Consider the following 22,490-nt stretch of genomic DNA (forward strand, 5'->3'; position numbering starts at 1 on the left):
AGCCCCCATAGAAATCTATGTGGAATCAGCTTGTAACGGATCTCCTGGCACCCCGACCGGGTACCTCTGTTGATGAATGCTCCTAGTGCTTCCCGAGGACTCCAAGCACTCCACTCGACACCATAACTGCCACAAACCCCACAAACTACCGAAGCTTGGTTGAGGTCTCGCCGTCTCCTACCCACCCTGGACCTACGACAAGGCTCCAGGCTCCAGTGGGTGAACCTCTCCTAAATCCAGAGAGCAGGAACATCTCTTACAAGACCTAGTAATTATAGCCAGGGGAGTATAGAAAATCTTCAGCGTATAGCAGTCCCCAGTTACCCAAACACTAGCCTCAACATGATGAAGGGTAAAACAGGAACTCTTTTTATTGAAGATCAACTCCGTATATATACAGTTCAAGAAGTCTAACAACATAACGCAATCAACCATGAACAACATGCAAACCGACATCTTCACCCCCTCCATAATGAATGAATAGGGAGGGAGGCGACACATGTGATGGGATTATCTCCTGAGTGTATCATAGGGTGATCTACTCATCTAGGAGTCAGCTGCTCTTATAGTCAGCTATCTTAATCCCATCACTAACACAATCAGTGGGAGTCTCAGTGCAGAGTTAACCCTTTTTTGTGCTGCTGAACCTACACCATGCACCTTTAATGGGCATTAGGAAATATGTGGCATATAAATTCCACACATAAATCAGGGTTCATAGTTCCTTGTAACCCCAAAAGGTCTGAGGGTGTCTCCATAGTTCTGGGTCCGTAGTCCGTAGGAAGGAGGCTGGCCCTCTGGCTTCTCCAGCAGCCCCAGTGAGAGTTCAGTCCGTCACACAGCTGATGACGGTGTAAAAGGAGTGCGCTCTTTCGTGCTATAGTAGGATCTTGGGCCTCTGCACAGTTCTTTATACCTGCCGCTAAAATCTACCTGTAATGTGGTCATTTTTGGCCCCATAACTGCCCAAGTAAGTGAAGTGTACAGTGATTCTAAGAGCGACGCCTGTCATCTGTGTGTCAATCTGTGTTGCAAGCGGACCGTATCGAATTTTTCAGAAATTCGCTCATTTCTAATCAGAAGTAAAGAAGAACTCTGTGAAAGACACTTCTTGTTATTCCAATACACAGTTTGTCATGACCTTAGGCACGGAAACACACTCATACGATGAGCCCCAACTTGCACCCAACCCGCTAGCATTGCCTACTTGCAGAGCAAGTCCTAAATGGATAGTCAACAACTAGTCGACCGTCCCTATACTGATAAGTGCACGGAACCAAACTAAGTATACACAGTAGAAACTGCAGAGACCTGTTCAAACTACTGGAACCCAACACAAAGAGAATGGTAGTACATAAATGGGTCAAAAGCTAGGTGGTCAATACAGTACCAAATCACAGGAGAGCGATCAACAATATCCAAGCCAAGAGTCAAACCAGATGGGAAACTGGGTAAAAAATCATTAAGTCCAGGTGGCTCTTTGGTCACAGGGCTGGTGACCCATGGTCTGTGGCTTAGCGTCCCCATCTCAACATCTTCTTTTGGTCACTCATGTACACTGGCAGAGTCTACATCTTGTAAGCACTGATCCCCAACTACAGAACATTAGGGGCTCTGACTGCTCTCCTTATATTCCATTTCTACCTAAACTTGAACCTTCAAGTGGAGTGGAGAAACTCGGCAAAAACAGATACATTGTTACACTTTTTGTCTCTCATAGACTTAGATTAGAGCTTCAGTGATACTCAATAATAATGACACCACAGTTTTTCCAGAAAAAAAAACATGTTTTCAGACATAACAACATTGCTAAACCAGACATTCAAAAATTTGTAAACAAGTCTGGCTTTCTCCTTCCAAAACATGCTCTTCTTTAAACCTTATGGTAGCTGTTTAAATTAGCCACTTCACATTATTAGATAGAAAGTCCCATAAGACTCTCAATGTTCATTAAGCCTTTCTACAGTGCTGTGCAAATACATTGCAAATGAACAGGATATATATCACAAAAAACATATAAAATGCAGTTACACATTATTAAGTATAATCCAATGCAAGTTAACCCTTTCATGTTAAATAAAGTAAGGAGTTTATGACTTATAAATAATATATGCAGCAGTGTACTGATATGTGAGATGTAATTTATATCACATATAGAGTTGAGCGAACACCTGGATGTTCGGGTTCGAGAAGTTCGGCCAAACTTCCCGGAAATGTTCGGTACTAAAAAGGCTGTAAAACAGCCCAGGAAAGGGCTAGAGGGCTGCAAAAGGCAGCAACATGTAGGTAAATCCCCTGCAAACAAATGTGGATAGGGAAATGAATTAAAATAAAAATTAAATAAATAAAAATTAACCAAAATCAATTGGAGAGAGGTCCCATAGCAGAGAATCTGGCTTCACGTCACCCACCACTGGAACAGTCCATTCTCAGATATTTAGGCCCCGGCACCCAGGCAGAGGAGAGAGGTCCCGTAACAGAGAATCTGTCTTCATGTCAGCAGAGAATCAGTCTGCATGTCATAGCAGAGAATCAGGCTTCACGTCAGCCACCAATGCAACAGTCCATTGTCATAAATTTAGGCCCAGCACCCAGGCAGAGGAGAGAGGTCCCGTAACAGACAATCTGGCTTCATGTCAGCAGAGAATCAGTCTTCATATCATAGCAGAGAATCAGGCTTCACGTCACCCACCACTGTAAGAGTCCATTTTCATAAATTTAGGCCCAGCACCCAGGCAGAGGAGAGAGGTCCCGTAACAGACAATCTGGCTTCATGTCAGCAGAGAATCAGTCTGCATGTCATAGCAGAGAATCAGGCTTCACGTCAGCCACCACTGCAACAGTCCATTGTCATAAATTTAGGCCCAGCACCCAGGCAGAGGAGAGAGGTCCCGTAACAGACAATCTGGCTTCATGTCAGCAGAGAATCAGTCTTCATATCATAGCAGAGAATCAGGCTTCACGTCACCCACCACTGTAAGAGTCCATTTTCATAAATTTAGGCCCAGCACCCAGGCAGAGGAGAGAGGTCCCGTAACAGACAATCTGGCTTCATGTCAGCAGAGAATCAGTCTTCATATCATAGCAGAGAATCAGGCTTCACGTCACCCACCACTGTAAGAGTCTATTTTCATAAATTTAGGCCCAGCACCCAGGCAGAGGAGAGAGGTCCCATAACAGAGAATCTGTCTTCATGTCAGCAGAGAATCAGTCTGCATGTCATAGCAGAGAATCAGGCTTCACGTCAGCCACCAGTGCAACAGTCCATTGTCATAAATTTAGGCCCAGCACCCAGGCAGAGGAGAGAGGTCCCGTAACAGACAATCTGGCTTCATGTCAGCAGAGAATCAGTCTTCATATCATAGCAGAGAATCAGGCTTCACGTCACCCACCACTGTAAGAGTCTATTTTCATAAATTTAGGCCCAGCACCCAGGCAGAGGAGAGAGGTCCCGTAGCAGACAATCTGGCTTCATGTCAGCAGAGAATCAGTCTTCATATCATAGCAGAGAATCAGGCTTCACGTCAGCCACCAGTGCAACAGTCCATTGTCATAAATTTAGGCCCAGCACCCAGGCAGAGGAGAGAGGTCCCGTAACAGACAATCTGGCTTCATATCAGCAGAGAATCAGTCTTCATATCATAGCAGAGAATCAGGCTTCACGTCACCCACCACTGTAAGAGTCAATTTTCATAAATTTAGGCCCAGCACCCAGGCAGAGGAGAGAGGTCCCGTAACAGACAATCTGGCTTCATGTCAGCAGAGAATCAGTCTTCATGTCATAGCAGAGAATCAGGCTTCACGTCAGCCACTAATGCAACAGTCCATTGTCAGATATTTAGGCCCAGCACCCAGGCAGAGGAGAGAGGTCCCGTAACAGACAATCAGGCTTCACGTCAGCCACCAGTGCAACAGTCCATTGGCATATATTTAGGCCCAGCACCCAGGCAGAGGAGAGAGGTCCCAGTAACAGAGAATCTGGCTTCATGTCAGCAGAGAATCAGTCTGCATGTCATAGCAGAGAATCAGGCTTCACGTCAGCCACCACTGCAACAGTCCATTGTCATAAATTTAGGCCCAGCACCCAGGCAGAGGAGAGAGGTCCCGTAACAGACAATCTGGCTTCATGTCAGCAGAGAATCAGTCTTCATTAGTGTTGAGCGTGAATATTCGAATTGCGAATTTTTTTCTCGAATATCGCAATTTCGAGATTTCGCGAATATTTAGAATATCGTTCTATATGTTCGCGAATTCGAATATATATTTTTTTTTTTATTATTATATTTTTTTCTTTCCCACTTCTCTAAAGTTGTTCTTACCTGTTCTTTGGATTCCTGGCTTCCTGGCTGCTCCAGTCAATGGCGTTTTCAACTTACTGCTATATTCCATATTAGCTAAATTACAATCTAATCTATATGTGTATTTTACGAAATTTCGCAAATTGCGATGCGAATAATATAACACGAAATAATCGCATGAAGATTTCAATTTAGCACTGCTATATTCCATATTCTAGCCCAATATGGAATATAGCTGTGCTAAGTTAGCACTGCTATATTCCATACTAGGCTAGAATATGGAATATAGCAGTGCTAAGTTGAAATCTTCATGCGATTATTTCGTGTTATATTACTCGCATCGCAATTTCGACTTTTGCAAATGTTCTTAATATTGCTCTAACTTCGTCTTTTAGAATATTACGAATATTCTAAAAGACGAAGTTAGAGCAATATTACGAAATTTCGTAAAATACACATATACAGGTCCTTCTCGAAAAATTAGCATATTGTGATAAAGTTCATTATTTTCTGTAATGTACTGATAAACATTAGACTTTCATATATTTTAGATTCATTACACACCAACTGAAGTAGTTCAAGCCTTTTATTGTTTTAATATTGATGATTTTGGCATACAGCTCATGAAAACCCAAAATTCCTATCTCAAAAAATTAGCATATCATGAAAAGGTTCTCTAAACGAGCTATTAACCTAATCATCTGAATCAACTAATTAACTCTAAACACCTGCAAAAGATTCCTGAGGCTTTTAAAAACTCCCAGCCTGGTTCATTACTCAAAACCGCAATCATGGGTAAGACTGCCGACCTGACTGCTGTCCAGAAGGCCATCATTGACACCCTCAAGCAAGAGGGTAAGACACAGAAAGAAATTTCTGAACGAATAGGCTGTTCCCAGAGTGCTGCATCAAGGCACCTCAGTGGGAAGTCTGTGGGAAGGAAAAAGTGTGGCAGAAAACGCTGCACAACGAGAAGAGGTGACCGGACCCGGAGGAAGATTGTGGAGAAGGACCGATTCCAGACCTTGGGGGACCTGCGGAAGCAGTGGACTGAGTCTGGAGTAGAAACATCCAGAGCCCCCGTGTACAGGCGTGTGCAGGAAATGGGCTACAGGTGCCGCATTCCCCAGAAACAGCGGCAGAAGCGCCTGACCTGGGCTACAGAGAAGCAGCACTGGACTGTTGCTCAGTGGTCCAAAGTTCTTTTTTCGGATGAAAGCAAATTTTGCATGTCATTCGGAAATCAAGGTGCCAGAGTCTGGAGGAAGACTGGGGAGAGGGAAATGCCAAAATGCCTGAAGTCCAGTGTCAAGTACCCACAGTCAGTGATGGTCTGGGGTGCCATGTCAGCTGCTGGTGTTGGTCCACTGTGTTTTATCAAGGGCAGGGTCAATGCAGCTAGCTACCAGGAGATTTTGGAGCACTTTATGCTTCCATCTGCTGAAAAGCTTTATGGAGATGAAGATTTCATTTTTCAGCACGACCTGGCACCTGCTCACAGTGCCAAAACCACTGGTAAATGGTTTACTGACCATGGTATTACTGTGCTCAATTGGCCTGCCAACTCTCCTGACCTGAACCCCATAGAGAATCTGTGGGATATTGGGAAGAGAAAGTTGAGAGACGCAAGACCCAACACTCTGGATGAGCTTAAGGCCGCTATCGAAGCATCCTGGGCCTCCATAACACCTCAGCAGTGCCACAGGCTGATTGCCTCCATGCCACGCCGCATTGAAGCAGTCATTTCTGATTCCCGACCAAGTATTGAGTGCATAACTGAACATAATTATTTGAAGGTTGACTTTTTTTGTATTAAAAACACTTTTCTTTTATTGGTCGGATGAAATATGCTAATTTTTTTAGATAGGAAATTTGGGTTTTCATGAGCTGTATGCCAAAATCATCAATATTAAAACAATAAAAGGCTTGAACTACTTCAGTTGGTGTGTAATGAATCTAAAATATATGAAAGTCTAATGTTTATCAGTACATTACAGAAAATAATGAACTTTTTCACAATATGCAAATTTTTTGAGAAGGACCTGTAGATTGTAATTTAGCTTAATATAGTGCTATAATCCCATTTTTTTCCTCTAATTTTTTTTGCCTCTTCTGAACTTAAGTTTTGTAAAATATGTACACTATTAAAAAATATTACTATAGCAGTATATGAGCTTAAATACAATCTATGTGTATTTTACGAAATTTCGTAATATTGCTCTAACTTCGTCTTTTAGAAATTTCGTAATATTGCTCTAACTTCGTCTTTTAGAATATTCGTAATATTCTAAAAGACGAAGTTAGAGCAATATTAAGAACATTTGCAAAAGCCGAAATTGCGATGCGAGTAATATAATACGAAATAATCGCATGAAGATTTCAACTTAGCACTGCTATATTCCATATTCTAGCCTAGTATGGAATATAGCAGTGCTAACTTAGCACAGCTATATTCCATATTAGGCTAGAATATGGAATATAGCAGTGCTAAGTTGAAATCTTCATGCGATTATTTCGTATTATATTACTCGCATCGCAATTTCGGCTTTTGCAAATGTTCTTAATATTGCTCTAACTTCGTCTTTTAGAATATTACGAATATTCTAAAAGACGAAGTTAGAGCAATATTACGAAATTTCGTAAAATACACATAGATTGTATTTAAGCTAATATACTGCTATAGTAATATTTTTTTAATAGTGTACATATTTTACAAAACTTAAGTTCAGAAGAGGCAAAAAAAATTTAGAGGCAAAAAAAGGGATTATAGCACTATATTAGCTAAATTACAATCTATATGTGTATTTTACGAAATTTCGTAATATTGCTCTAACTTCGTCTTTTAGAATATTCGTAATATTCTAAGAGACGAAGTTAGAGCAAATCACGAAATTTCGTAAAATACACATAATAGCCTAGCCATAGTCAATTAGCATAGGAACGTTTCCTTATACTATCAAGATAAATAATCGCAATACGCGAAAAAAAATCGTATATTATTCGCGATAATTGGAATAATTACGAATATTCGATTTTGACGAATACAACACGAATATTCATTCGAATATTCGCAAAATATCGCGAAATCGAATATGGCACCTCCCGCTCATCACTAGTCTTCATATCATAGCAGAGAATCAGGCTTCACGTCACCCAACATTGGAACAGTCCATTGGCATATATTTAGGCCCCGGCAACAGAGGAGAGGTTCATTCAAATTTGGGTAGCCTCGCAATATAATGGTAAAATGAAAATAAAAATAGGATTGAATGAGGAAGTGCCCTGGAGTACAATAATATATGGTTAAGGGGAGGTAGTTAATGTCTAATCTGGACAAGGGACGGACAGGTCCTGTGGGATCCATGCCTGGTTCATTTTTATGAACGTCAGCTTGTCCACATTGGCTGTAGACAGGCGGCTGCGTTTGTCTGTAATGACACCCCCTGCCGTGCTGAATACACGTTCAGACAAGACGCTGGCCGCCGGGCAGGCCAGCACCTCCAAGGCATAAAAGGCTAGCTCTGGCCACGAGGACAATTTAGAGACCCAGTAGTTGAATGGGGCCGAACCATCAGTCAGTACGTGGAGGGGTGTGCACACGTACTGTTCCACCATGTTAGTGAAATGTTGCCTCCTGCTAACACGTTGCGTATCAGGTGGTTGTGCAGTTAGCTGTGGCGTGTTGACAAAACTTTTCCACATCTCTGCCATGCTAACCCTGCCCTCAGAGGAGCTGGCCGTGACACAGCTGCCTTGGCGACCTCTTGCTCCTCCTCTGCCTTGGCCTTGGGCTTCCACTTGTTCCCCTGTGACATTTGGGAATTCTCTCAGTAGCGCGTCTACCAACGTGCGCTTGTACTCGCGCATCTTCCTATCACGCTCCAGTGCAGGAAGTAAGGTGGGCACATTGTCTTTGTAGCGTGGATCCAGCAGGGTGGCAACCCAGTAGTCCGCACAGGTTAAAATGTGGGCAACTCTGCTGTCGTTGCGCAGGCACTGCAGCATGTAGTCGCTCATGTGTGCCAGGCTGCCCAGGGGTAAGGACAAGCTGTCCTCTGTGGGAGGCGTATCGTCATCGTCCTGCCTTTCCCCCCAGCCACGCACCAGTGATGGACCCGAGCTGCGTTGGGTGCCACCCCGCTGTGACCATGCTTCATCCTCATCCTCCTCCACCTCCTCCTCATCCTCGTCCTCCTCGTCCTCCAGTAGTGGGCCCTGGCTGGCCACATTTGTACCTGGCCTCTGCTGTTGCCAAAAACCTCCCTCTGAGTCACTTCGAAGAGACTGGCCTGAAAGTGCTAAAAATGACCCCTCTTCCTCCTCCTCCTCCTCCTCCTGGGCCACCTCCTCTTCCATCATCGCCCTAAGTGTTTTCTCAAGGAGACATAGAAGTGGTATTGTAACGCTGATAACGGCGTCATCGCCACTGGCCATGTTGGTGGAGTACTCGAAACAGCGCAACAGGGCACACAGGTCTCGCATGGAGGCCCAGTCATTGGTGGTGAAGTGGTGCTGTTCTGTAGTGCGACTGACCCGTGCGTGCTGCAGCTGAAACTCCACTATGGCCTGCTGCTGCTCGCACAGTCTGTCCAGCATGTGCAAGGTGGAGTTCCACCTGGTGGGCACGTCGCATATGAGGTGGTGAGCGGGAAGGCCGAAGTTACGCTGTAGCGCAGACAGGCGAGCAGCAGCAGGATGTGAACGCCGGAAGCGCGAACAGACGGCCCGCACTTTATGCAGCAGCTCTGACATGTTGGGGTAGTTGTGAATGAACTTCTGCACCACCAAATTCAGCACATGCGCCAAGCAAGGGATGTGCGTCAAACTGGCTAGTCCCAGAGCTGCAACGAGATTTCGCCCATTATCACACACCACCAGGCCGGGCTTGAGGCTCACCGGCAGCAACCACTCGTCGGTCTGTTGTTCTATACCCTGCCACAACTCCTGTGCGGTGTGGGGCCTGTCCCCCAAACATATGAGTTTCAGAATGGCCTGCTGACGTTTACCCCGGGCTGTGCTGAAGTTGGTGGTGAAGGTGTGTGGCTGACTAGATGAGCAGGTGGAAGAAGAGGAGGAGGAAGTTGAGTAGGAGGAGGTGGCAACAGGAGGCAAAGAATGTTGCCCTGCGATCCTTGGCGGCGGAAGGACGTGCGCCAAACAGCTCTCCGCCTGGGGCCCAGCTGCCACTACATTTACCCAGTGTGCAGTTAGGGAGATATAGCGTCCCTGGCCGTGCTTACTGGTCCACGTATCTGTGGTTAGGTGGACCTTGCCACAGATGGCGTTGCGCAGTGCACACTTGATTTTATCGGATACTTGGTTGTGCAGGGAAGGCACGGCTCTCTTGGAGAAGTAGTGGCGGCTGGGAACAACATACTGTGGGACAGCAATCGACATGAGCTGTTTGAAGCTGTCTGTGTCCACCAGCCTAAATGACAGCATTTCATAGGCCAGTAGTTTAGAAATGCTGGCATTCAGGGCCAGGGATCGAGGGTGGCTAGGTGGGAATTTACGCTTTCTCTCAAATGTTTGTGAGATGGAGAGCTGAACGCTGCCGTGTGACATGGTTGAGATGCTTGGTGACGGAGGTGGTGGTGGTGTTGGTGGTACATCCCCTGTTTGCTGGGCGGCAGGTGCCAACGTTCCTCCAGAGGCAGAGGAAGAGGCCGAGGCGGCAGCAGCAGAATAGGCCGAGGCGGCAGCAGCAGAAGAGGTAGCAGGGGGAGCCTGAGTGACTTCCTTGGTTTTAAGGTGTTTACTCCACTGCAGTTCATGCTTTGCATGCAGGTGCCTGGTCATGCAGGTTGTGCTCAGGTTCAGAACGTTAATGCCTCGCTTCAGGCTCTGATGGCACAGCGTGCAAACCACTCGGGTCTTGTCGTCAGCACATTGTTTGAAGAAGTGCCATGCCAGGGAACTCCTTGAAGCTGCCTTTGGGGTGCTCGGTCCCAGATGGCGGCGGTCAGTCGCAGGCGGAGTCTCTTGGCGGCGGGTGTTCTGCTTTTGCCCACTGCTCCCTCTTTTGCTACGCTGTTGGCTCGGTCTCACCACTGCCTCTTCCTCCGAACTGTGAAAGTCAGTGGCACGACCTTCATTCCATGTGGGGTCTAGGACCTCATCGTCCCCTGCATCGTCTTCCACCCAGTCTTGATCCCTGACCTCCTGTTCAGTCTGCACACTGCAGAAAGACGCAGCAGTTGGCACCTGTGTTTCGTCATCATCAGAGACATGCTGAGGTGGTATTCCCATGTCCTCATCATCAGGAAACATAAGTGGTTGTGCATCAGTGCATTCTATGTCTTTCACCGCTGGGGAAGGGCTAGGTGGATGCCCTTGGGAAACCCTGCCAGCGGAGTCTTCAAACAGCATAAGAGACTGCTGCATAACTTGAGGCTCAGACAGTTTCCCTGGTATGCATGGGGGTGATGTGACAGACTGATGGGCTTGGTTTTCAGGCGCCATCTGTGCGCTTTCTGCAGAAGACTGGGTGGGAGATAATGTGAACGTGCTGGATCCACTGTCGGCCACCCAATTGACTAATGCCTGTACCTGCTCAGGCCTTACCATCCTTAGAACCGCATTGGGCCCCACCATATATATCGCTGTAAATTCTGGCGGCTACTGGGACCTGAGGTAGTTGGTACACTAGGACGTGTGGATGTGGCAGAACGGCCACGTCCTCTCCCAGCACCAGAGGGTCCACTAACACCACCACGACCATGTCCACGTCCGCGTCCCTTACTAGATGTTTTCCTCATTGTTATCGTTCACCACAACAACAAAAATATTATTTGGCCCAATGTATTGTATTCAAATTCAGCTGAATATAAATTTGAGGCCTAGTATTTAGGCGCTGGGTGACCGGTATAGATTTACTGACAGAATTAGACTTGGAAATGCACAGTAGCGTGTGTGTGAAGTTATTCTGAATGACCCTATGTGCACCTTGAATATTATATACCCTTTTAGGGATAGATTTCAAATAGCTCTGATACAGCAGAAACCACTAAATTATGAAATTGCTAAATTGGGAATTGTATTTCAACCCAGAACAAAAAATGTGCTTTGACAGACACTAAATAACTTGCCCAGCCAGAACAGTACAGCGGTAAAGACAGATTTAGCGGGATATAAATTTGAGGCCTAGTATTTAGGCGCTGGGTGACCGGTATGGATTTACTGACAGAATTAGACTTGGAGATGCACAGTAGCGTGTGTGTGAAGTTATTCTGAATGACCCTATGTGCACCTTGAATATTATATACCCTTTTAGGGATAGATTTCAAATAGCTCTGATACAGCAGAAACCACTAAATTAGGAAATTGCTAAATTGGGAATTGTTTTTCAACCCAGAACAAAAAATGTGCTTTGACGGACACTAAATAACTTGCCCAGCCAGAACAGTACAGCGGTAACGACAGATTTAGCGGGATATAAATTTGAGGCCTAGTATTTAGGCGCTGGGTGACCGGTATGGATTTACTGACAGAATTAGACTGGGATATGGCCAAAAAATAACCACACTATTGCTGGTTAAATGCACTTGGTGTGACAGCTTGACCAACCACACTACTGAGGGTTAAATGCACTTGGTGACAGGCGCAGCTTGCCCCTGATGTAGTATATGGCCAAAAAATAAACAGTCTATTGCTGGTTAAATGCACTTGGTGTGACAGCTTCACCCTGATGTAGGCTTTAGCCAAAAAACAACCACACAATTGAGGGTTAAATGCACTTGGTGACAGGCCCAGCTTGCCCCTGATGTAGTATATGGCCAAAAAATGAACAGACTATTGCTGGTTAAATGCACTTGGTGTGACAGCTTGACCAACCACACTACTGAGGGTTAAATGCACTTGGTGACGGGCGCAGCTTGCCCCTGATGTAGTATATGGCCAAAAAATAAACAGACTATTGCTGGTTAAATGCACTTGGTGTGACAGCTTCACCCTGATGTAGGCTTTAGCCAAAAAACAACCACACCATTGAGGGTTAAATGCACTTGGTGACAGGCGCAGCTTGCCCCTGATGTAGTATATGGCCAAAAAATAAACAGACTATTGCTGGTTAAATGCACTTGGTGTGACAGCTTCACCCTGATGTAGGCTTTAGCCAAAAAACAACCACACCATTGAGGGTTAAATGCACTTGGTCGCAGCTTGTGCTGGCGCACCACAAGACACAAAATGGCCGCCGATCACCCCAGAAAAAAGTGACTGACAAACGGTCTGGGCAGCCTAAAAACAGTGAGCAATTGAATTTCAGCAGCTCAATGATGCACAGCTGCAGATCGATCGATTAATCAAGTCCTTTGGAGGAGTTAATCTGCCTAATCTCGCCCTACTGTCGCAGCCGCAACCTCTCCCTACGCTAATCAGAGCAGAGTGACGGGCGGCGCTATGTGACTCCAGCTTAAATAGAGGCTGGGTCACATGGTGCTCTGGCCAATCACAGCCATGCCAATAGTAGGCATGGCTGTGACGGCCTCTTGGGGCAAGTAGTATGACGCTTGTTGATTGGCTGCTTTGCAGCCTTTCAAAAAGCGCCAAGAAAGCGTCACAAAAGCGCCAAGAAAGCGACGAACACCGAACCCGGACTTTTACGAAAATGTCCGGGTCCGTGTCACGGACACCCCAAAATTCGGTACGAACCCGAACTATACAGTTCGGGTTCGCTCATCCCTAATCACATACCTTACATACCAGTACAGACAGAAAAAAGCAAAAATGGTGCGCTCACCTGAGGCAAATGGCAGATGCACGGACCAAGCCAGGAACCTTGGCATAAGGGTATATATCCATAAAAGAGAGAGGGGTCCAGCTTCCAAATAACGTGGAATCTTTTAATGATATAGTGAAGTAAAACCATGTACATCCAATCTACGCGTTTCGGATCTTTAACAATATAGATCCTTACTCATGACTAAAGAGGATAAAGTGAGCCAGGACTGAATAGTGACCAGCTGAAATACAGACAGGTGGCCACAATCAATCATAGTCACACCCTCACATCATGGATCAAGATAAGATACATCCAAAAACAGGTAAAAGACTAATATAGAAAACATATGGCATATAACCATGTATACAAAATGAAGAGAAGAATGAGAAGGATCAATAATGTAGTATTAAATCGTGTCTACGATTTAAACCATTCGGAATGCAGGAACCCATTCGAAAAATCCAATACGATTCTCTATTCAGCAGTTTCTTCCTGTAATCACCTCCTCTGATAGGAGGATTAACTGTTTCCAAACCATGCACCTTCATTCCCTTTGTACTGCCTCCATGAACTGCCGCATAGTATGAACTAGCTGCAGAGACGTTTCTGGTTAAAGTATGTGGTATATCGGAAACGTGTCTGCAGATTCTGGTTTTAAGACTATTTGAAGTACAGCCGATGTATTGGAGGCAGCACAGGGTGCAAGTAATACAATACACTACAAATGTAGTGTTGCAATTAATGTATTGTTTGATGTGAAATGTTTTATTGAGAGCAGTAGAACAAACGCGGTCACCAACCTGCCAGCCAAGACAAATCCGTCATGAACTCCATTTGGCACAGTTTCGGATCCGTTTGGCTCAGTTTCATCAAGCGGACAGCAAAACGCTGCTGGCGCATGGTTGCATTGAGTTGAGATGCAGTGTGTCCATTTACAATGCAGACTGAATAAACAGTGAGATCTTGGCTGCACGATACTTGAAGCAGTTGTGTCGCAACCACAATGTGACTGTACTATGTGATTATTATCTTAAATGCCACAGTCAACATTGACCACAGCATCTACGGGTTATGTGGCTAGGATTCTGTACCTGTGTGATCTCCTTGATGTTCATGTATGCCATGTTGTGAGAATTCCTTTCCACTCATGATATACATGCATATAGTAAGAAAAAGGATTAATAGGTTAGTTAAGTAAGTGCATAAAAGTGGAACTCTAGTGGTTTTCAGTAAGTCCATGGTTGTTCAGCTTTCTGTCTCTCCAAGCAGTCTACAAAACCTTTTTATAATGCTGAGCTTGCCGCTATACAAAGAAAACATACCCAGACACTTTGCAGGTCACGACAACTAGAGGCATACAGCCATAGTTTATGCATTTGCAGTCAGGAAATGGGAGATCAAAGTATGCTGATCTCCATCGTCAAACACAGCAGTTAGAGGCATGGTGATGGATGATGCGGATCTGATCAGTTATGCGAAGCCCCTCTCAGCTGATTCAATCCATGCTGTCTGCCCTTCTATGCATCGTGAGTCTTCCAGCCCTGTGCTTTCGTTTGTCATGTAGTTACAGCTGGTCGATACAGATCTCATTAGTTATCGCAACATCTGGTTTGATATGGAGGCAGTGACGTTTAACCCATGCATCAGGCCACTGGGTCATTTGATGCATAGATGACACGCCACTGCTGTTTCCAGTCATTGGCTGCAGAAGCCAGGTGACCAGCGTCAAACTGGATGTTGACACAATGAGACCAGAGGGTGCCTGAGGTTTAAAGGGAACCTGTCGCATCAAAAATGCATCTACACCCACCAGCAGTACCGCATAGTAGCCTGTTAATAATCATATGTTTCATCTTGTTGTCTGATGCTGCATAAGTAAAAAAAAACACAGTTTTATTCTCCATCAGCGCTATAGTGCCGGCCAGCTTTAATTCAAGAGGGCAACGGCCTCCTTGCTTCAAGTGAAGGTAACCACACCCCCTAACTTTCCCCTTTTGCCTGAGAGTGACAGCCTGAAGTGCGGCCATGATTCCCCAAGTCCCGCGCATGCATGATGCACTCTCTAGTAATGCGCTACCCCATCTCCTGGTGCCGCTGTTAGCCGGGTTTCAGTGGCACAATGTGCATGCGCGAGACTTGGAGAATCGTGGCCGCGCTGAAGGCTGTCACTCTCAGGCAAGAGGGGACAGTTAGGGGGTGTGGTTACCTTGACTTGAAGCAAGGAGGCCGCTGCCCCCTTGACTTTAAAGGGCTTCTGTCACCCCACTAAAGTGATATTTTTTTTTTGGGCTGGTGAAATTAGTTATATTGCAATATATCACAATATAATTGTGTCACTTACTTTGATCCAGCAGTTTCTTCAAAAAACTAAGTTTTATCATATGTAAATTCGGTCTCTAACAGCAAGTAGGGCGGCTACTTGCTGCTAGCTGCTGCAGAAATCCGCCCCCTCGTCGTGTTGATTGACAGGGCCAGCCGGGATCTCCTCCTCCGGCCAGCCCTGTCGGCATTTCAAAAATAGCGCGCCTCTGTGGATTCGGCGCAGGCGCTCTGAGATGAGGAGGCTCGTCTCCTCAGCACTCCCTCAGTGCGCCTGCGCCGATGACGTCTTCTATTTCGGTGATGTCATCGGCTTAGGCGCACTGAGGGAGTTCTGAGGAGACGAGCCTCCTCATCTCAGAGCGCCTGCGCCGAACCCACAGAGGCGCGTGATTTTTGAAATGCCGACAGGGCTGGCCGGAGGAGGAGATCCCGGCTGGCCCTGTCAATCAACACGACGAGGGGGCGGATTTCTGCAGCAGCTAGCAGCAAGTAGCCGCCCTACTTGCTGTTAGAGACCGAATTTACATATGATAAAACTTTGTTTTTTGAAGAAACTGCTGGATCAAAGTAAGTGACACAATTATATTGTGATATATCGCAATATAACTAATTTCACCAGCCCAAAAAAAAAAAATCACTTTAGTGGGGTGACAGAAGCCCTTTCAAGCTGGCCATCACTATAGTGCTGATGGAGAATAAAACTGTGTTTTTTGAATTTATGCAGCATCGGACAACAGGATGAAACATAAGATTATTAACAAGCTGCGGGCTACTATGAGGTACTGCTGGAAGGTGAAGATGCATTTTTGAGGTGACAGGTTCCCTTTAAGGTTTCCTGGTGACCAGCAACGTGTTTTAAGTCTAGTCCAGCCTGCCTGCCGCGTCTGTGTATTCACTACCACCTTGCCAGACCAGCAGGGGCAACAGAGTGGTGGGGGATTTAAAAACAATTGTTATTTTATTGTTTTAGGCATTGGTAGAACACCAACCTGAACCTGGATACCTTTAAATTTCTGTGTTTTTTTCAGGGCTAATCATTCTTGTTATCCAAATTCCTTCAATTTTGAAACATTTTTCTTCCTGTGTCCATTACCAAGAAGCTTTAAGCTTTAAGATATAAATATGTGTAAAAAAACATCATATTCATTTTTCTTCTTTTCAGATTATTATGGCTATAATGTTATCATGGTTGTTGTGCTATATTTTGACCCAGACTGGTGTGTTCCCATCAGATAGTAAAGCATATGGATTTAAAGCAAGAACTGATGCAAGAGGAGAAATAATGTCCAGTTCGCCATGGTTCCGTTTTCCATACCCATGTATGTATGAAATTACAAGCTAGAAAACCTTTTCTTATAAATCTTCTCACCCATTCCTCTTTAAAATGTATGCATACATTGACAACTGGGCTTTACCATTACTCGACAAGATGTTTCCATATGCAGTCTAAAGCTGGCAAGACTGAACAGTGATTCTGGAGGTATACACCTACTGGCAAAGAAGATGGTAGCACCCAATTGTCAATTGATTCATACATTTTCATTTGGAATAGAAAGGGAACAGCACATTGCAGAATTCTAAGAAAAGATTCTCCATAATTGCTATTTTGGGGAATGTAATTGTTTACCAAAACTGGAGAGGTGCAAAGTATTTTTTTTAGATTTAATTAACTTGTACTTTTTAATAATGTTTAGAACTTTGCAGTCTAAATGGACATATAAATGATGATTCAGCATCTCTGTGTTTAGTGTTGAGAGCGAATATGCGAAAAGCAAATTTTTATCGCGAATATCGGCACTTCAAGAATATTTAGAATATAGTGATATATATTCGTAATTTTGAATATTCTAGATTTTTTTTTCATCAGTGACCTCCCTTCTTGCTTGTGGGCCAATGAGAAGGCTGCAATGTCTTTGTCTGAGCTTAGCAACATCCCTATCAACCAATAGAAAAGTTGCCTAGCAGCTACTGTCCAGCCAGGATCTGGAGGAGAGATCTGCCGCTTCCGCAGGTAGGCGGGCAAGTAGTGATGATGACAGTCACGTGGGAGCTGGTGTTGCGAGTGGTCAGACTCCTGGACCTGAGACCGTTGAGGGGACATCAGTGACGTGCAGACAGTAGCAGATGATGATATAGCGATCGCGAGCCGGGTGAATAAGGGGCTTTATTATCATCAGTAGAAGAGGGTGGCAGCTTGTGCGTGAGGCAGTAGATGAGCCAGTATGGTGGTAGCGTGGCTGTGAGTCAGTAGGGTGGCAGCAGTGGGAGGTTGGGAGCCAAACGTGCCTGCGGTAGACTGCCTGGTTTGCAGGGGTCTACCTGACTGTAAAGTAGCTGTGCAGGCATTCACGGAAGCAGTGGTAACGGAGTCAGCGTGGATGTCACGGGCGCCAAAGGTGCACTTGGTCTCCCATCAGCCGCAGACCTGCTCCTTAGCTTTGGGAGCGAGGATCTGTGTTTGGCCTCGTTCCCAGGGCGGCTTTGCTAGCTGGGAGGCTCCCTGCTCCTAGGTCTGCCTTGAGCGCCGAGCTGATCACTCGGTGCTCGACTTGTCTGTCTGTCGGTCATGTGACACTGGCCACGTCACATGACCCACAGCCCCCACTATAAATACAGGCAGCCTGCTGGCCACAGGTTGCCTGTTAATTCTAAGTTCCTGGCTATTTGTTGGACTACTAAATACTATCTCATCCTGTTCCCTGACGATCCTTTGCCTGCTCCTCCTGTACTGCGCATCTCTCCTTGTATCCTGACCCCGGCTTCCATCTGACGATTCTTTGCGGACTTCTGTTGTACTTTGCTTCTCCCCTGGTATTTGACCTCGGCTTTTCCTGACTATTCTCTGCTCATTCCTTAGTACTGTGTAGCTCTCTAGGTATTGACCCGGTCCATTCACGTTCCGATATTTGTCTTGTCTGTCTTCCCAGCACGTATCCTAAGTTCGGGACTGCCATCTAGTTGTCCCCTGTCATTAGGACTTGCGAGGCAAGTAGGCAGGGCCAGGGGTGAGGGTGGAGTGCAGTGGTCACTATCTTCCCCCCTGTGTGTAGTGTAGGTGACCGTCACAGATTAACAGGCCATAACCTAACTACTGTATCATGAATCCTCTGGTGACCCTGACTGACCATGTCTCTAACCTGACGCAGATGGTGCAGGAGCTAGGGGAGAAACTCTGTTCTTTTGAGCTATGACAAGGTACTTCCATCCCTCAGGCCTCCAGTCTGCATTTAGAGCCCCAGATTAAGCTTCCTGAGCCCTTTTCTGGAGATCAGAGTTAGTTTCTTTTCTTTAAAGAAAATTGTTAACTTTTTTTCCGTTTGCGCCCCGTATCCTCTGGCCCCGAGAGTCAACACGTGGGCATTGTAATTTCCCGGTTACAGGGTGATCCCCAGGACTGGGCATATTCTTTACCTGCTGACGCCAGTTGTTTAACATCAGTGGAGGTTTTTTATTCAGGCCCTGGGTACCCTGTATGATGAACCAGACAGGACACTGGTAGCTGAGACTGCTCTAAAGGTTCTGGTTCAGGGCAATCTACCTGCGGAGGAGTATTGCACCCAATTCAGAAGGTGGTGTGTTCCCTCAGGATGGAATGAACCAGCACTTAAGAGTCAGTTCAGGTTAGGTCTGTCTGATAACTTAAAGGATCTTCTAGTGAGTTATCAGCTTCCAGAGACTCTAAGGCCCCTTTCACACGAGCGAGTATTCCGCGCGGGTGCAATGCGTGAAGTGAACGCATTGCACCCGCACTGAATCCTGACCCATTCACTTCTATGGGTCTGTTCACATGAGCGGTGATTTTTACGCATCACTTGTGCGTTGCGTGAAAATCGCAGCATGCTCCTCATTGTGCGTTTTTCGCAAAACGCAGGCCCCATAGAAGTGAATGGGGTTGCGTGAAAACCGCAAGCATCCGCAAGCAAGTGCGGATGCGGTGCAATTTTCACGCACGGTTGCTAGGAGATGAACATGGTTATAAGGGAAAATAATAGCATTCTGAATACAGAATGCATAGTAAAATAGCGCTGGAAGGGTTAAAAAAATAAAATAAAAATTTAACTCACCTTAATCCACTTGCTCGCGTAGCCCGGCATCTCCTTCTGTCTTGATCTTAGCTTTTTGTAGCAACAAGGACCTTTGGTGATGTCACAGTCATCACATGATCCATCACATGATCTTTTACCATGGTGAAGGATCATGTGATGACTGTGATGTCACCAAAGGTCCTTGTTGCTACAAAAAGCTAAGATGAAGACAGAAGGAGATGCCGGCTACACGAGCAAGTGGACTAATGTGAGTTAAATTATTATTATTATTATTTTTAACCCTTCCAGGGCTATTTTACTATGCATTCTGTATTCAGAATGCTATTTTCCCTTATAACATGTTATAAGGGAAAATAATACAATCTACAGAACACCGATCCCAAGCCCGAACTTCTGTGAAGAAGTTCGGGTTTGGGTACCAAACACGTGTGATTTTTCTCACGCGAGTGCAAAACTCATTACAATGTTTTGCACTCACACTGAAAAATCGCGGGTGTTCCCGCAACACACCCGCGCATTTTCCCACAACGCCCGTGTGAAAGGGGCCTAAAGTAGTGTCACCGCCAGCTCTCTGAGAAGGTCTGGCAGACGTTCTTCTGTACCTTGCATGATGTTCTTTGTTTTGGTTTCACTTTGTCATCTCCTTTCCTTCTCCCAGCTGTCACCTATTAACACTAATTCAATCAATCCTCTCTGAGCAGGAGGCCATGCAGCTGGGTTTGCTTGCCTCTGATAGTAGAGGATTCAGCTCTCAGAGGAGGGTTTGTTTCTCTTGTGGGGGAATAAATCATTTGGCTAATGTTTGCCCCTCTAGGAGATTCAGGGAGTTTTCTGAGGGTAATAAAGAAACAAAAAGAAAAAAACCCTCAAAAAAAGTTCAATTTGCTACTATTGGCAAGGTTGATGCGGAAATTGAAGGTTTGCCGTTTGCTTGTAGTTCCCGTTTTGTCCTACCAGCCAAGGTGGCGCTAGATAGCAAGAACATTGTTTGTGAGATTTTTGTAGATAGTGGAGCAGCTGTCAATCTCATTGATAATTTGCTATAACACATGGTTTCCAGGTATGCACTTTGGAAAAGGATATACCTGTTTTTGCTATCGATTCCGCTCCACTTTCTCAAAAATCATTAAAGGGCATAGTTCACAATATCCGTTTGACTGTGGGTGATGCTCATGTTGAGGAAAAGTCATGTTTCGTCCTAAGCGGATTACCTACTCCTCTAGTGTTGGGGCTACCCTGGCTCACTGAACATAACCCCACCATTGATTCGCAAGCAAAGCAAATAAATGGTTGGAGTGACTTTTGCAGAGAGAATTGCCTCACGGCGTCTCTTTCAGAGGTTTCTACCAAGACTGTACCATCTTTTCTCTCTGAATTTTCAGATGTGTTTTCCGAGAGTGGTGTCCAGGAGTTGCCCCCTCACCAGGAGTACGATTGCCCTATTAATCTCATCCCAGGCGCCAAGCTGCCAAAATCTCGTTTATACAATCTCTCCCAACCTGAAAGAGTCGCTATGCGTACTTATATCTCTGAGAGCCTGAGAAAGGGACACATCCGACCCTCGAAGTCACCTGTTGCCGCTGTTTTTTGTTTTTTTTTGTTAAGAAAAAAGATGGTTCTTTAAGACCTTGTCTGGATTTCAGGGAGCTGAACTGTATCACAATTCGTGACCCATATCCGCTTCCTCTGATCCCGGACCTGTTTAACCAGATTGTTGGGGCTAAAGTTTTTTCTAAGTTGGATTTAAGAGGGGCATACAACCTAGTCAGGGTCAGGGAAGGGGACAAATGGAAGACGGTCTTCAATACCCCTGAGGGGGGTCATTTCGATAATTTGTTTATGCCATTTGGTTTGATGAATGCTCCGGCCGTCTTCCAACAGTTTGTGAACAGCATTTTTTATCATTTAATGGGGAAATTTGTACTGGTGTATCTAGATGACATTTAGATTTTTTCTCCTGATTTCAAAACTCATAGGGACCACCTACGTCAGGTCTTGCTCATTCTGCAGGAGAATAAATTGTACGCTAAACTGGAAAAATGTGTGTTTGCGGTTCCGGAGATTCAATTTCTTGGTTTTCTTCTCTCCGCTTCTGGTTTTCGCATGGACCCTGAGAACGTCCGCGCTTTGCTTGATTGGGAGATTCCAGAGAATCAGAAGGCACTGATGCAGTTTTTGGGTTTTGTCAATTATTACAGAAAGTTAATTTTGAATTATTCCTCTGTTGTTAAGCCACTCACTGATATGACTAGAAAGGGGGTAGATTTTTCCTCCTGGTCGGTAGAGGCGCGTAAGGCCTTTTCTAATATCAAGGAGAGTTTTGCTTCCGCTCCCATCTTGGTACAACCTGATGTCTCTCTACTTTTTATTGTTCAGGTGGACGCCTCTGAGGTGGGTGTGGGTGCGATCTTATCTCAGGCTCCCTCTCCTGCCAAATGGCGACCCTGTGCCTTTTTCTCAAGGAAACTCTCCTCCGCAGAGAGAAATCATGATGTGGGAGATAGGGAGTTGTTGGCCATCAAATTAGCTTTTGAGGAATGGCGCCATTGGCTAGAGGTAGCCAGACACCCTATTACTGTGTTTACCGACCATAAGAATCTGGCCTACTTTGAATCAGCCAAGCGTCTGAACCCAAGACAGGCCAGATGGTCTTTATTATTTTCTAGGTTTAATTTTGTTGTCACGTTCTGTCCTGGGCTTAAAAATGTGAAGGCTGATGCCCTGTCACGTTGTTTTCCGGGAGGGGGGAACTTTGAAGACCCGGGTCCCATTTTGGCTGAAGGGATGATCGTCTCTGCTCTTTATCCTGATTTGGAGGCAGAGGTTCAGGCAGCCCAGGCAGAGGCTCCTGATTTTTGTCCTCCTGGGAGGTTGTTTGTGCCTCTCGCTGTACGACACAAGGTTTTTAAGGAGCACCACGATACTGTGCTTGCTGTGCACCCGGGGAGTAGAGCCACAGTGGATATCATTGCTCGGAGATTCTGGTGGCTGGCTCTTTATAAGACGGTTGAGGGTTTTGTGGCAGCCTGCGAGACCTGCGCTCGTGCCAAGGTCCCTCATTTATGGCCATCGGGTTCTCTCCTCCTGTTACCCATTCCTTCC

At 45.5% G+C, this 22,490-nt stretch overlaps 1 protein-coding gene across 2 annotated transcripts in view; it reads left to right on the forward strand.

Annotated features, from left to right (window-relative positions):
* SLC23A1 (solute carrier family 23 member 1) overlaps positions 1-22,490 on the forward strand; it is a 419,817-nt gene that overhangs the window by 251,469 nt on the left and 145,858 nt on the right. For both annotated transcript variants that reach the window (XM_044280913.1, XM_044280914.1), the window contains one exon: positions 16,505-16,661. In XM_044280913.1, coding sequence (XP_044136848.1) covers positions 16,505-16,661 — 157 coding nt within the window. The remainder of the gene's footprint in view (positions 1-16,504; positions 16,662-22,490) is intronic.

The sequence above is a fragment of the Bufo gargarizans genome, chromosome 2, assembly GCF_014858855.1.
Source record: "Bufo gargarizans isolate SCDJY-AF-19 chromosome 2, ASM1485885v1, whole genome shotgun sequence".
In the NCBI taxonomy this organism is placed as follows: Eukaryota; Metazoa; Chordata; class Amphibia; order Anura; family Bufonidae; genus Bufo; species Bufo gargarizans.